Source organism: Diadema setosum, chromosome 17 (genome assembly GCF_964275005.1).
Source record: "Diadema setosum chromosome 17, eeDiaSeto1, whole genome shotgun sequence".
Classification (NCBI taxonomy): domain Eukaryota; kingdom Metazoa; phylum Echinodermata; class Echinoidea; order Diadematoida; family Diadematidae; genus Diadema; species Diadema setosum.
The window spans coordinates 3,401,915-3,418,595 of record NC_092701.1 but is presented as its reverse complement, the minus strand read 5'-3'; the positions used below and the strand labels follow the sequence as shown (position 1 = coordinate 3,418,595).

Sequence of the window (16,681 nt, the reverse complement as noted above, 5' to 3'; positions counted from 1 at the left end):
GCTCGGAGAAAGCCACGTACAGTACCGTGCAGGGCAGTCGATTCTTGGCAGCGGTCAAGTCAGCGCAGCATTTTATAAAGAGAACGTCTGTAGCTATACGAAGCATACGTTGCGTCCATGGTTTTTCTGTGTACGATCTTTGATAATACTGTACATATCCTCCCATCACCATGTCATCATTCTTGGATTTAATGATTCAATCTAACACAAGCTCTATGGTCCTTCACTACTAGTACTGCAACATCAGTCCATGGCATAGTGGATTTTATCATCAATATTAGGAGATGGAGTGCGTGTATGAGTAGTGTGTTATGCTCTGGATTTGTAATAGGAAGTTTTGGGGTTCGAATCCCCGTTGGAATCGTGCCTCGTGCGAATATTCGTGGACTAAGCGCTGTCCGAGTAATGATCATTAGAGGCCTAATTATTATCATTCAACTTCCCTGCCCAAGGGCAGTATACAAAATAAATCCTTTTGCATCATAATGTCGGAGCCAGTTTGTTTAACCCTATTCCCACCGGGGGGGGGGGGGGGGGCGACGTTTCGCGTGATTATTCCGCACTTTATGACTTTTTTTCTTTCAAGTATCGTGCAACTTTTGAGACCAAATTTGTCGCTCCCGGGCATACCGTTCTAAAGCCACGCCCCTTTGAGTCGACCCCCAAATTGCTCAAAAACATAATTTTGTGTACAAATCCAATGTAAATTGTGTTTTTGCAATTAAATCATGTAAAAATAAATATTGTTACTTTCAATGGCTGATAAATGATTTATTTTAGCCTGTTTATGCTTTAACGAGTTTCTGCGACAAATTTTGACGAAAAAACAACAAAAACAAAAAGTAAAAAACAAAGAAATACATAAGAAATTAAATAAACAATAAAATACATAAGAAATAATTATGAAGCCGAATTTTTGCTTCAACATTATTGTTGAGGATATTGAAAAGAATATGTTCACCAAAAATTCGAAGTCTTAAAGCTTTTTTTATTATTATTAAAATTTGAAAAATCTATCTAGTATACAGTCTTATAGATTACATTGGCCTCTACGTGAGTGCAAATTTTCGCGAGGGTCGCGCGATCCACGACCGCAGATCTGAAGGGGGGGGGGGCCAAAAAGCCCCCCCCCCCGGTTTTTTTCAAGTCCCTCAAAAACCCGGTGGGATTAGGGTTAATACACTCCCTGTCAATGTTCAAACATGTATTGTACATCTCTTTATCGACTTTAAAAAACAAACTATGAAAAGCCACATAGGGATTCAATTGATTTGATACAGTGCTATTACATGTATGTCCAATAGTACGTGATCCTTATTATTCTATTGTTAACTCACTCTCGATGTTTGCAATGTTACACATAACTGTACTGTGTTTTTCATGTAGAATGATGTTTGTTACTACTGCGGGAAACTTTTTGAAAGCAGTTTTACAACACTGAACAGGCCAACCCTGAAGTATGAAATAAATAAAGGAAAATAAATTACTATCCACCTAACTAAAATGAATGAATGAATAAATGAATGAATAAGTTAATAAATAAACAAATAAATTAGATAAATAAATAAATAATGCTGATATTTATTATCATTACTATCATTGTTTTAGCTTTGAAAATGGGGGATAGGAGCGACTGGGGGGGGGGGAGGGCTTGGGAATATAGCTCGTGGATAGGCATGTCAAGGGTCAATGGGGCAGCGCAGTCCCCCCACCCCCCTCCCCCTTCACCGTGGCCCTTCTCTAGAAGAATCTCGGGGTGGAACCTTCTGAAAGTCAAGAGCTTTTGTTGTAGGTTTATTCGGGGTTTTTGTTTTGTTTTTTGTTTTTTGGTTTTTTTTTACTCCTCCCCTCTTGAAATATTTGTAAGAGTCAAGTGTGTGTGCGCGTGTGTGCATGATATGTGACTGTGTGCGCGGAGGGCCCGGGGGTTCTGCTACTCCCTCAATGACGTAAATATGACGTCTGTCGTGACGTAAGAAGTATGTAAATTTGACGTGATTTTGCTATTAGGGTGCAACTACCTCAATCCCCACCCCCCCCCCCGCCCGCTTGCACGGTCCCTGATGATTGAGGTAAGACCACGCAGATACTGATGATAATTGTAATCTGCAAAGTGTTTTATATTTCATGACATTGTGTATTATACGATTGAATTTATCTAGACACAGATATCCCTGGCCATATATCTCCGTCAGGTCTTCATTCCCCAGTAAGTACGCCTATAGCGCCGCCATCATACTTTTGGAACTTCAGTCGATCGTCATCGACCAGCGAGTGGACAATGGGGCCGGACAAAGGGCAGAAGGCGATGGCTAACGCGTGGACCATCTACGACAACATTGAACAGTACCGCGGCAAAGTCGCCCTTAAAGGTAGGATACAGCGCGAGGATCTATAGAATCACATTTCTGTTTCTTTGCTTGATTGAGTATGGGGTTCTACAGTGATTCTTATTAACAAGGAAAACTTACCACACCACCCCATTTTGTGGAAGCCATTCTCAAGTACATAAAGAATCTATTTTTACTTCCGGCAGTTTTAAAGTCGTCATAAAGATTTAACTGTCCTTATGTCATGTGAATACTCTCGAATATTTTCATGACGTAAGGACGGTTAAATTTAATAAAGTGGTAAAATTTGCAAGCTGTTAAAAATGCTGCTGCTTTTTTATTTTATTGGGTTTTTTATAAAAACATTATCAAAAGGAGAACGAGAGTTAATCTTTAAAGGACAAGCTACCCATTTATTATATTAAAGCAGCAATGTTAGTAGAATACATCAGTGAAAGCTTGAGGAAAGTCGGACAATCCGATCAAAAGTTATGAATTTTTGCAGTTTCAATTCCGACATCGCTGGATGAGAAGACTAATCCCAGTTTGTGAGGTCACATGCGTAGAACGATATAAGAAAATATAAAGAAAATTCAACGTGTTTTCACCTTTCTCGCATATTTAGTAAAAGAGCACTAAATTTTGACCTTGCCTTTTTTTTTCAGAAGGCAGGGGAGTTGTTAAGGATAACATTATACCATTATCCTTAGCACACGTCAGGAACAAGTCGATTGAAAGTGTACTTTGTTTCAAAAAGTGTAATTTTGTAGAATTGCGCAGAACCTTTGAAAATTCATAACTTTAGAACGGATTTTTCTCAAACTTTCACTGATGTATTCTACCGATACATTGCTGCAGTCACTCAATCCACAATGTTTATTACAGGTACTGTTTACCATTGGGAGCAATGATTTAAAAAGTGTTCAAGAAATCATATTTGATGCATATTGTGTAGGTCAGTTGTATCACAAAGCATCTTACCATGTAAAATTTTTGCAATACAGCCCAAAATAAATGGAAATATTTTTTCTCACTAAACCAACCTTAACTGTAGACGGTTTAGTCTGTAAAAAACATTTTTATTGTAATTGTTGTTCACATTTTGCATATTTAAAAGTACTTAACATTAATTATACTGATTCAAATTTTTACAGTGGTTGTTTCTATTATATCCCTAACTCACAATTTAGAATTACAGTGTATTTTGAAGCACTAAAATTTGGTTAAGTTTCATCTGCAAATGGTAAATAATGCCTTTAAGGGGAACTTGTCCTCTAATTGAGTTAAACCATACTCGTTCCCCCTCCTTCTTCTCCCCACAAAAGAGCGAGACCATCGGGCCTACTATGAGAGCTCTCAGATGAAGAAACGGCAACATGAGGAAGAGATCGCAATCCTTAGACGAGATAACAAGGACACCCGGATGACACTGGCCCAGAAGACTCTCAAGGTATCATATCAAGAGCTTGATCGCAGAACGAGTTAACTCCATTCTTTTTAATTTGATATATTTGCCATTAAAACTGTTATATAAAGCAAAACAAAAAAATAATCATACAATATTGGGTATTATAAATCATAACTTACTTTTTTTGGAGGCGCACACAGTCAGTGATTAATATTGTATCACTGTAATAATAATAATAATAATAGTAATAATAATAATAATAATAATAATAATAATAATAATAATAAAGGACATTATTGCGCAGCTGCTACAATAATATACTCTATACTGCGCATTACAAAATAACATACATGATTCAAACATAGAAGAATGCATTGTTTCAAAAGATGACTTTTTAACCTGACCGTCACTGTACAAGCATGCTAACCTGGAAACATTAAATTGCACATTACTTGAATATGAGACCATTCTGAAGCAGATAATTTTCACACAACAATAGATATATAATGTACTCTTAAATGAATCCCACAAGGATTGGAACAATCATCCCCCAGCACTCCCACTGATTCCCACTGATCAGTTACTAGCCATCCCCTTTAAACTCATTAATTGTAGCTGCTTGCCTTATACAAACAAAGGGAGATTATTCCATAATTTCGGTGCAGCATGCAAGAATGCCCTATCACCAAGAGTAACTTTTGATTTCCCTGATGGATATTTCAATAGTGTTTGATTCCGTTAAACTCGGAGATTATAAAATGTTTTAAATGATGTTTTTAACTCTACAAGTTCCTGTATGTACACTTGTGCTTTAGCTTTACCATGAATAGCGCCATATACAATCAACAGAATTTTAAATATTCTCTACTTTGCAGGCAACCAATGTAGCGAACGTAGTAATGGATCACCTGTGTTGTTTTTTTTTTCTTCTTCTTCTTTTGTGACTGTAATTTTTGTTTTGTATTGTCCTGTTATTGTGTTTTCTATAGTGTTTTGTAGGAAGTACCAGTGTGCTTAGAATCGCCTGTATAAGCGCCATATAAATGGAAGTACATGTATTATTATTCTTTATTATTATTTTAACTTCAAGAATATTCCGTGTAATGTATACAAGTTAGTGATGTATCATACTGAAAAAGGTTTTATTTTGCTCTGTCTGATGGTGGATTTACTTAAAATGTTTGAATATGGCGCGTAACCCAATTTGCGATCAAGTTCATCATCCTATTACACTATATTTTACACATTACACCGCCCTCTTTTTACTTTACTCGACCGATGACGATCACCTCCTTCTAATCACAGTGAGCCTTCTCTCCCTGTCTCTTCCCCAGGGCGATGCCCGGGTGATCACCCAAGCCCTCTCGACCAGAAAGGAAGAACAGCTGGCGTTCCAACGCAAGACAGCCGAGGTAAGGTTTCAACTGAAGTCAATACTAGTATGACATGGGTTCTTGTCGGTGTAGCACGGAAAACTCTATGACAGGTATATGGTTTATTAACACACATAGCACTCCTATACAAACACATGCATATACGCACATAGAATCAAACAAACAAGCCCAAAGGATTCTTAATCCTCATAGAAGTTCTGATTGGCTGATACCTGCCTTATGTTTGATTTTTTGCCTTGTGTTTGATTTCATTTTTTTTTTCCGCAACAGGGCACAGGCCAATTAAAGCCTACTGGTATTCTTTCTAGTTATCATTACCTTCATCAACTTTTTAGTACCTATCTCATTCATTTTACAATGCAGAGCATGAATATGTGAAATAAAGTAAGAAATTATCTGCGTTTTTCTTTTATCATTGTTATATCGTCAGAGCGCCATTCAAGAACTTGATCAAAAAGTCTGCGAGAAGGCTAAGCAGCTTAACCTACTCCGCTACATACGCTTACAAAAGGAGCAGCGAATTCGCGACATGGAGACCGCCCTCAATCAGGATAAAGCTGCGCAGAAGAAACACGCAAAGTTGGCCAAGTACGACTTGCAGGTAATGTTCTATCGCTTACCAGGCAGGGTGTAATGAAGAAAAAAAATGGGAGCGGAGTTCCTAAACAATTACCATGGATCCATTCGAGTATGATTATTTATAAACGACCGAATATTGTATTTGCTTATCAAACCGAGAATCAGCGTAAGGAATCATCAACTTCAATCAACTTGTTAACTTTCCCTGTTCTTATTTTACAAAGAAAGTGAGTCGACGTTTTGATCATTTCCAGTGGACATGATTGAAGTTTACAAATTTTGCGATCATTTTATATCAATCACTGTCACTCGCGAACAGTTCGGGTGGCTGCATGTTACTCTGTAGTAATACAATGTGAATTCCACCTTTGATTAGCATGCAACTTACCAATGTTTGTATTCCTCTCTAGTCTCTGAACACAGACCAGTTACCTTGGCGGAATAATACCACAATTGACTCACTGTAAAATAGTATTGACAAATTTCATACATTCAAACAATTTTTCAAACTCATTGTTACTTGTAATAATGCGATAACATTATATATGTTTCATTTTGATATTGCAGACAATTCGCATGATCGAGAACAACCTTGACAAAGCCAAGATTAAGTACGACATGGCGATGAAAATACAAAGAAACTATCTGGAGATTCTCAAATGTTTAGAGGAGGTGAGTCGCCCGCCTACACAGTTGTCCTGCTCCTGAAGATATTAGCGAGTTTATAAGATCTGGGACGCTAATGTTTAGGCCTCTCCAGGACAGCGTCTAGCTACGCTACCTGGGAGAGTATTTCTTGAAGGTTTAAGGTCCAAGGCCCTGCGACGCGTCTATTAAAAAAAAAAAGATAATAATAATTAAAAATTAAAATAAAAAAAATGTGCTCTGCACGTGCGCAATCAGCTGATGTTCCCATTGTCCAACCCCGAGGAGGTGCGTCGTAAACATCAGCGTCGCAGATCTAAAGTTCGCTATTGTGTGAGAGATGAAAACCGTTTGATATTTTCATTTAAGGCGATATTCGATAGCCCTCAAATGAGGGCAAGTTGCTGACGATTCGGATGTCGAGTTAGTAAGCGAGGACAAACTTGAAGGCGGTTCTACTGACATCCCGGAAGGTACATACTCCTGATGGTATAAATGTAACATGTGGAAGTTCAGAAGTTGAAACCCATTTCGACTCACCAGGGTAGATTACAGTTCGCTTAGTAGAAACCTTGTAGTGAGTATTAGAAGTAGAAAGGTAAACGATCGAAGTCAATGAATTCCTGAAATATGCGATTATGATCATTTTTCTATCTCCTTTGTGATTTCATTATTTGTAAAGACTCTTTTGTCCATCAAAACTAGTCCCGTTGTATTCATTTTGGAAGACGGTAGAAACATGCCTGTAATCATCAAGAATCCCTTTTGATATGATGCTCTCGATAGGAACGGCTAACGCTACCGAAGAAGTTGCGCTGCTTAGAGAGAACTCTCGAGGAGCAGCGAAAAGAGCTGGAAGAACTCAAAGAAATCAACAAGGACGCTCACATCAAGAAAGACCTAGCCAAGGTATTGACACTACACGGTGATTGGTTAATATTTTACAATAAAAGATTTTGTTGCAGTGTTGTTGCACTCGTCAGCATTCGCACTACAAACACTATCCTCACACTTAAAGGAAATAATGACTCCTCAAATAAATTCATTCCCGCCGCGGCAATGAAAACTCGTCCTCAGCATTGTAAATAAAATTATTGGAATGGCTTTGTTTCATCATTTTCAAATATGGCTTAGTGTGGGTTTAAGAATGTGAAGAAAACGGGTTATGTTTCAAAACCATCATCTTGGAAATTAGTTTATAAATCTCATCACGTGATGTATCCCCACTTGTCACGTGACGCAGAGTGAACTAACCGTGCTCGAGCAGAAGATGATCGAAGCCAAGCGGTCACGTGATCGCACTCTGACCCGGATGAAGAAACAGGCGGAGCGACAGAAGGAGATGGCAGATAAGATTGAGAGACGCGCTCGTGCCACGCTGCAGACTGATGACGTCACACAAGGTAGAAGAACACAAGAATTCTTAATCAATACTTGCCATTTTAGCATGAGAATAGAAATCATCCCAATTAAAATAATGGCAATGTCGAAGATGAAAGTCTTGAAAAGATTTGCAGTTATGTGTAACGTTTTGGCGAGGCTGTTGAAAGCTGTTGTAGCTAGGTCCTAAGACCACGAACTACCAATCCTTTCATTCAAGTATTCGTCGACGTTGACGTTAGTGTTACCCCCTGTATAGATAACCCCAACGAACACGAAACATACGGCCTATATCCATTAGAAAACAATTAGGGGAAACGATTAACAGAGCCCGCAGACCTGATACCTCGAACATCCCATTGAGTTTCGAGAACCACTCAATACGCACGATCGACACAATATTCTCACTTCTACACCAGTCGCAATAATATAAACAAGATTTCGGGTACACGTTAGGAACTCGACACCCACGAGTCACACATCTCAAGAATCCTACAGCCCACGATCAAATACTGCAGTAGCCTTTTGTCGAGGCCCTCTCGGTGTATGATGGCTATAACGGGCGAGCGAAGCGAGCCCACAGGACCACCATAGCACGATAGCGCAGTCAAACAAAAGCTGAGCTCACTTCGTTCGCCCCATTCTCTCACCACCATACAGTGAGATGACCTTGAGTTAAACCATTAAAGGACTCTATCGTCTTCTTGGTTTTGTGAGCAACAATCTTGAAAATCTCAAAAATACTACGTGTGGGTGCAACCATTACATTTTTACAATTTTTCACTCTTTTCAGGTGTCCATTTTTTGAGACCGTTATTATAGTGATGGGTAGGGTGTCCTATGCGTGTCACACTTATACTGTTATAATATTTCGTTATTGTCCTCTTGATTTTGTTCTGGATCGTGGTGGTAGGTGCAGTGGTGATCTAATTGCTAGGCGTGAGTAGTGATTGTATAGGGTGTGCAATGGTTTCATAATCTGTGAGTTGAGTTGGTAATATAAATTTCTGCCATAGCTGCCTTGCGTGTCACACCTCTGAAGTGTCACTGTCTTGATTTTGTTCGGGATCGTGGTGGTGATGGTGATCTGGTTGATGGGCGTGAGTGTGGGTGGTGTGCTTGTGGAGTTGTGCTATCGTCCTGTTGGTTGGTTCGGGACTGTGGTGGTGTTGTTGGTGTGTGGTTGCTGACCTGGTGTGAGTGGTGTGTGCGTCTTGTTCCTGTCGTTGTGTGGGAGCGTGTGCTACACGTCTGCTCCTGGCGGCAACCAGGGAGAATTCCACCCGACTATCTATTCTATTCTATTGTTGTATTTAATGGGGATCTATCTATTGACAATATTTTCCCCACAATGTGCGTATTCTTTATGTAAAATCATGTGTTGTTAATGAAAGTGGGTGGATTGTTAGATGAAATGGGGAATGAAGCGATATGTGTTGGGTTCATAAATAACTGTATAGGTTGGTTCATTTTATATATTGATAATGTTATTCATAACAATGTATATGGGTTCGTGTTATATGAATTCAAAGTGATATCCGGGGGTTGCATCCGGGGTTGCATCTCTTTTATTGATTCGTGGGTGTTCCGCATGAATGATTCCACGTATAGCCTAGTCTCTTCTTGCCAGTCGCTTTTTCTAAAATCTAAATGAGGCAGTGTCCAACAATCTGAGTAGCCTAGTCTTTTAATGCCAGCCGCTTCCACTAAGATGTTTAACAGCCTGAATAACCTGGTCTTTCTTGCCAGCCGTTTTCTCTAAGAGCTAGAGAGGACAGTGTCCGACAGCGCAATTCCCAAATAAAGAATGATGTGAAAAAGACTGGGCGTGAAGACCAAACCATCTATTGTGTCCGCGATGTTGCTACAAAATACAAAATTGGCCCCTTGAAGTCACAATCCCAAAGTTCCAGTGATTCTGTATACAAAGGTTGTGAATAGTGGTGTCAGTTTCGATACACCTGTGGATAGGACTTACCCGTCGCTGAAAAGGAACTTTGACACCAAGTAATCTTCTAATCAGGTGGAGGATTGAATTTAAAAAAAAAAAACTGTATACAGTTTGTTTGTTTTTTTTAATTCCTATAGGAGCGGACAATGGATAATGATAGCAGGGTTTTCTATATAATTGCGTAAGAATGCCACGGTTTCGTGTCGAGGATTTCTTCTCGTCTTCACTTATGCCGCAGGGCAGGCAAAATGTATGGCCAGTTCATACACTATGGATGACCAGTTCATACACTAAATGGATGACCAGTTCATACACTAAATGGATAGGCCTCCAAAGCAAAGCTCAAATTGCTCTTCTGCTATTTTGACAGTCATTTTGGCGTCCATTTTGTATATTTCTAAATCTTTTAAGTGTGCAGACGTTGTATCATCCAGATTCAGATTTAGCACCCTCGAAATAAGGACAACAAATTCAAAACCATTAATTGGGCTCACAATGATTAAACACGGTCAGGCTCAAAATCTCACTTTGACGCCCCGACTATATAGAAATCTTTTAGCAAGACATACGGATCGGCTGACTAACCTGGCCTATATCTCTCTTTCACTTTTCAGAAAGATTGTCTGCCATTTTGTTTACCACAAGATAACAAAGCAAACAAAAGCATTGTAAACTTGTAAACACTGTGCTGTGATAAGGATTGTAATGTTGATAAGAAACACTAAATCTTAAATGGTTATTAAATGGTTGATTCAGCATAAATTTCCGACTGTTATAAGTAACGTATGGTACTTACAACACTTAAAAAAAATCCTTAGGGGATAAACGCGAGTGTATACACTGGAGTATAATTATTTTGTATCATTGAACTAGAGCATTAGTGCACCTTTGAAGGCGATCTTCTCTAGACAATCACCAGCTTTTCGCTTTCATGTGGCCATGATGCAATTTTAACGAAGGTCTTGGCACCTTACTACAATCTAATTCTAATGAAAACGATGAAAATCTCTGCCTTCGTTGATTTATATATTGTTGCTTGTTCAATTTCAATTTCTTGCTTGTTGTACAGATTCCAAACGTCAATCACAGATGGACGAAGATAACTGGATTAAAGTGACAACCTACGAGGAGGCTTTCCAGAGAATCAAAGATGCGACAGGTGTCTCAGATATTAATGTAAGAGATACATCGATAGGACCAATGAACATCTCAGGGATGCCAGCCCATGTCAATCTTGATTCACCTTGTTCTTATTTCATGTCTGGGATCTCCGTGTTTTTCGCTATATTTGCCTTTCCGAAAATATCGTGAAAGTGATCAATAATAAGCCCCAATACCATTAGGAAGAATATTCTGATACAATCCGTACTACTGCTAGTACTACTTTTACTTCTACTATTAATGGTAACAATGATTGTGATGATAACCATTACTATGTTTATGATACCTTAAAAAATGATGATTACAATATAGTAACAATGACCAAAATAATAGTGGTAATGAAATTATCATGAAATGAGAAACGTAAGATCTCTAAATTCTATGTCATTTGATTTTACTGCATTTAAGTGGTTACTGTACATTAACGTAGATCACAGAGAAGGGATAACACCAACAAACTTTTGCAATTCTCTCAAACACCAGGGTCCCGTTGCATAAAACTTTTTTAGCAACCTTAAAAAATTCAGGTTGGGATTCGCCCAACCTGAATTTTTTAAGGTTGCTAAACCTAAGAATGTAAAATCCGTTGCATAAAAACTCTGGTTGGGAGCTTCCAACCGGAATTTTGTGATTTCAACCGGAAAAAAATCCGGTTGGAGTTTTATGCAATGGGCCCCAGGGATTTTCTTTATTCAAGATTCAATAGACTTAGATCCATCAGACTCATAAACATGGATCAGTGATGATGTTTTTGTGTCTGAGGTCAATCTGAAACTTACTTGACCTTTTCTCATCATAACAATACATTGCTAAAAAATTAAATGAGTTGGAAAGGATTTGTAAAGACGGTCGTATCGGCGTTTTACTGCCTCTAGGAAATCGAATCGCGCTTTTTGAGCCAGAACAGTACGTACGAACACCTCGAACAGCAGAAACAGAGTGGTGAGAAGCAGCGTAAATGGCTGGAGGAGCAGAACCGTCAACTAATGGAGAACTACGAGGCGCTCAAATACAGCGGCGAGAGCAAAATGTCCCAGTGAGTTTATCTAAACGTGGCAATCACTGTAAATGCCTCTAAAAGCCACTGTTTACCATTGGCAGCAGTGATTAAAATGTTTGAATTATCACATTTGATGCATATGTATAGTTTAGTTGTATCACAAAACAGTGTATACCATATAAAAATTTGGCAATAAAGCCGCAAATTTAAGGAGATATCACTAATTTTCTCAGTAAATCATAACTGTAGACGGTTTATTGTAGATGTCATCATTTCAGCTTTGCCAAATTATGTTTTAGTTACACACAAATAGAGTTTGCTCGTTTCCAGAATGTCGACGTGACTAGTATGCAACATAAACGAGACCGCGACAGAAAAAGAAATTGAAAGATTTTTAAAAAGAACATAGAGTTGTGGTGTCGCACAATAAGAGCGAGAGAAAGAGTTGACTGTTCCATTTTCGATCCAGGGGTGAGCAGTTGCTTGAGCAGATGCAGGACCACTTGGAGAGCGAGACGAAACGAAGGGACGACGCCAAGGACAAATTAGAACGGTCCTACAAGCTCCTGACCGACCTCCGAACTGGAATCAGGCATCTCTTCGACAACCTTAAGGACATTAAGGTCAGACCGGTGAGTTTTACCAACCTTCATCGATATCATCATTTTCGCTGAGCTATGAGGGACGAAAATTAGAAAGACATCTGTGAGCGTCCCGCTTACGATTTTTTTTTCCGTAACCCTAACGAGTCGAAATTGCTAATTGTGTCCCTTGAGCAAAGACTTTGTTTTAGTACGCATGTGCCGCGTCCACGCTTACGTTACACTGGTACTTTTGAGACACCGAGTATGATAAACGTAGAACATAGGCCTCGGCGAAAAAACAAACAAACAAACAAACAAACAAAAAACGCTTGCACAAAAATGCCATTTATTTTACACATTTATAATCAAACACACACACATACGCAGATAGACACCAAGTGTAGTAACCAAAGAGGGCAATATTGTTGGCAAAACTCCAAGCTCTTGTAAATTGAAAGTTTGTCGGGCATATCTTACCTATTTTAATTCTCCTATTTTAGGGTTTTGTTTTTTCCTTTCCCTGGTCCGCTGATTCATGTATCGCCCAGAATATTTGTCAACGTGCATTCTATCAGTTAATCATTATATTTCTCTTGACAAATAATTTGGTTGTCATAACTACGCTGGGATTTTAAAAGATGTCCGCGTACTACGCTGTCTACTGTTTGCTTTCTAAGATAGCTTTGGCTACTCTCATCATAAAAATAAAAAATAAAAATAAGTAAATAAGTTGTGGGGAAGGTGGACAAAAGAACGGCTAAATAAAATACAAGCGCATATTGTGTGATTGTCTTGCGTCGCAACGTTTAGATTACCAAGCAGGTAATGATTTTACGATTCACGATCAATGTTCTCGAACGATGTTCTCTTCCGCTGTTCTATGTGTCCTTTCTGTGTCGATCTATACGACATAGGAGAACCTATCGAATCAAAGACAGGATCTGTACCGTGCAACAACTAACAAACTTAAACGTACTACAATATCGGGGCGGGGGTTAAAAGTGCCAAATTGACAAAAAGGGACGTCATTATTCGCACTAACTTTTGATAGGTAAATTATAATAGTAATAGAGAAGATTTCAACATATAAGGCTTTTTTGCATCTAGTGAAAACGCAACTAGTGCGAAACTCTAACCTTGTTCGTCACTCCGTATTTTTCCCGCCCTTCTCCACCTCTCAGCCAATGAGGAACATTCCCGCGGTAGTCGACGACCCGATCGACCAGCTCAACGTCTGCGAGGTCAAGCTTCTCCATATGATGCAGCAGGCCAGCGTGAAGGACACGGCTACTTTCGTTAAAGTCAAAAACAGTCCGGAGGTTTGTTACTTTGCGTCTTGTTACACTGAGGAGATTTAAGGAAGGGTAATTGTTTGTGTAGATACGAACAATACGTAAAATGGACACTTGATGGAATAAACTATGAAGGGATTGTGACGTTACATCCACTTCAACTACGATGCTTCTTCTATCGAATGTTCCAGTGTGCGTGATTGATTTAAGACGCGAGTGATTGAATCATAATGAAATACAATCATGTCAAATTGAATAGAAAAATCTGAAGGAAGAAAAACAAAACAAACAAAAACAAAACAAAACTGGAGGATAAGGAAAATGAAAGTTTAACAAGTGACAAAAAAGAATTAACCGAGAGATCTATATAGGAAAGAAGGCTATAAACGTCAGGTAATAAAAATAGAGATATTACAACAGTTTGTAAAGATGATAAAGAATTTCATAAATCAATTAATCATTCCCTCTGCAGTTCCAAGAATTCATGGAGAACCACCTGTCGCCTGAGAACCTCCGAATCCGAATGGACGAACCGGACGCCTACGATTCGGGTGAGCCAAGAAACAAACGAACGAACGAACGAACGAACGAACGAACGAACGAACGAACGAACGAACAAACAAACAAACAAACAAACAAACAAACAAACAAACAAACAAACAGAAAAAAACTAAGAGCGATATTCCCGTCATATTTGATACGGAGTGCAGGTTGCTTTACAATGTTTCTGCTACATATCCTATCAAAGTTACTATCTCTCCAGCAACACGTTATCTCTCACAACTCCCTCATTTTCTTGGGATGTCGAGGGGGTAGGGGGAAACGATTTAAAAGAAAAAATAAGTATTGGGTCGCCTTGGCTTTGTTTTCATGTGAAAGTTAATAGCCTGTTTCGTTGTTAGAATACAACAATAGGTTAAGGAGAAACATACAACAAAGGTTGTTGGCTACTTCATTATCCGCTGATACGTTGTCAGCGAGTGATGTCTCGATAAACTACGCCGCTACACAACACTGCTCTGCCAGCATGAAGAGCGACATCACTCGGCGAGTGCGCTATATTCACCATCCTGTCAACCAAAATTTTTTAATTCTCATTAAACGTGCAAAGTACTCTGCTATTTGATTACCTATGTTGACATCTCTTTCCTTTTTATTAATATTGTACGTGACTGCGTACTCTCGATTATGTTTGAGATGGAGAAAAATGAATTAAATTTAAATTTGTACAAAATTCCTTGGATCTCACGTTGTTTGCGACATTATCTCTGAATTGAATATTGTGTCCTGGAATCTAGCGATATTTCAATTCTCCTTTCTCTGACCTCTCTTGTGCCCGTAGATGAGTTCGGGTACGACAGCCAGGACAACGAAGACATGATGACGAGTTCCGACATCAAGCGACAGGGACAGAACCTCATGAATGCCAAGAAGTCGAAGAGAAGGACGCGAAAGAAGAAAAATTAGGCACCCACGTACCCCTAGAGGGCGCACTTACAGAATTTGACGAGACTTTTGAATAAATAGAGCAAAAGGTAGCCACATTGATAACACTTCAATATGATATAGTTCCATTTAAGCTAATGCAAACGGAGGAACGAAGGCAAGCCGTAGGAGGTGAAAGGTCACATCCATTTGGCGAGTGGAGGAGGAAGTGACGAACGGTCCATCGATTCAAACATTTTCAAAATTATTCATTATCATTGTTCCTTCGCCTCTAACAATGAATATGCCTTGTTGAGGTTTAGTCCAGAATTTTCAACTAATTATTTAGTGTTCTTTACAGTTAAGTGGGAAATTAACATGCATTGGAGATACGCTCGAATACTAGTACTCAAGTTTTAACTTGGCAATCATACAATGTACCAAACAATAGCATGTTGCTATGGCGATCAGAATAAGAGTTCCAAATACATTCTTGCCAGACACAATAGTAATTATCTCATACAAATGAGCATTCTCAGACGTCTGTTTGCTGTCAGCCTCTCTTGTACTGATTCAGTAATCATCAGCATTAAAGGAGAACAACAGCTCCCTCAAAAAAGGAGGAAAATCCGTCATAATTCTCCTTTTCGTTAAATTTTCCTCAGCTACTCATCATGTGCTCGTAAACGCGGAGATTGTGGTACAATTATGTGTGAGGCAGGCACACTTCAGATTTTTCGAAATAAACCTTGAAATGAATTTTAACGTTGTGGTGTTTTGCTAAAAGTATAGCAAGGTCATCGATCATCAGTATGTACGTGTGTATTACGGATTTGTTACAAAGCATATTATGTGTGTGTGTGTGTGTGTGTGCTTGTGCGTGTGTGTGTTAACGGATTGTATGGCTTTTTTGTCAGCTCATTGTGCATGCATCCACGTGGTGTTTTAGGAAGCTGTCCCGTAATGATGTGACGGTTGGACGACTCCTGAATTACAAGGGGGAAGGATGACCAAGCCATCAGAGGACGTGTAGAGGCGATTGACTGGTCGATTAATTCACTACTACGATCCTTTTTTATGATATTCTTTATTTGAATTTCATTCAATATCACGTCCATGTTAACGAAATTAATATGAACAAAAATGTATTCTCTTTTGTGCTGCTAAATAATTTCATTTCAACATACAGTACAATACACAGCACGCACACACTCACACACACGTGCACAAACACACATGCACACATCATTGCAAGTGGTAGTAGTAGTAGTAGTTGTTGTTGTTGTAGCAATAGCAGTAGTGGAGCAGTAGTATGGTAGTACACTGTAGTAGTATATAGAAGTGGTAGTAGTAGAGTAGTAGTAGTAGTAGTAGTAGTAGTAGTAGTGGCAGAAGTAGTAGTAGTAGTAGCAGAAGTAGTGGTGGTGGTGGTGGTTGTCGTAGTAGTAGTAATAGTAGTAGTAGTAGTAGTAGTAGTAGTAGTAGTAGTAGTAGTAGTAGTAGTAGTAGTAGTGGTAGTAGTAGTGGCAGAA

At 39.0% G+C, this 16,681-nt stretch overlaps 1 protein-coding gene across 4 annotated transcripts in view; it reads left to right on the top strand.

Annotated features, from left to right (window-relative positions):
* The window catches only part of LOC140240752 (outer dynein arm-docking complex subunit 3-like), a 30,030-nt gene extending 14,116 nt beyond the window's left edge, over positions 1 to 15,914 (top strand). For 2 of the 4 annotated variants that reach the window (XM_072320521.1, XM_072320519.1), the window contains exons 2-14: positions 2,163 to 2,372; positions 3,656 to 3,780; positions 5,073 to 5,150; positions 5,563 to 5,733; positions 6,279 to 6,383; positions 7,143 to 7,265; positions 7,600 to 7,759; positions 10,757 to 10,863; positions 11,724 to 11,884; positions 12,318 to 12,480; positions 13,614 to 13,751; positions 14,197 to 14,275; positions 15,067 to 15,914. In XM_072320521.1, coding sequence (XP_072176622.1) covers positions 2,282 to 2,372; positions 3,656 to 3,780; positions 5,073 to 5,150; positions 5,563 to 5,733; positions 6,279 to 6,383; positions 7,143 to 7,265; positions 7,600 to 7,759; positions 10,757 to 10,863; positions 11,724 to 11,884; positions 12,318 to 12,480; positions 13,614 to 13,751; positions 14,197 to 14,275; positions 15,067 to 15,191 — 1,626 coding nt within the window. In that variant the 5' untranslated portion in view covers positions 2,163 to 2,281 and the 3' untranslated portion in view covers positions 15,192 to 15,914. The remainder of the gene's footprint in view (positions 1 to 2,162; positions 2,373 to 3,655; positions 3,781 to 5,072; positions 5,151 to 5,562; positions 5,734 to 6,278; positions 6,384 to 7,142; positions 7,266 to 7,599; positions 7,760 to 10,756; positions 10,864 to 11,723; positions 11,885 to 12,317; positions 12,481 to 13,613; positions 13,752 to 14,196; positions 14,276 to 15,066) is intronic. The other 2 variants (XM_072320522.1, XM_072320520.1) reach the window with 1 other exon arrangement.
* The last annotated feature ends 767 nt before the right edge of the window (positions 15,915 to 16,681 follow it).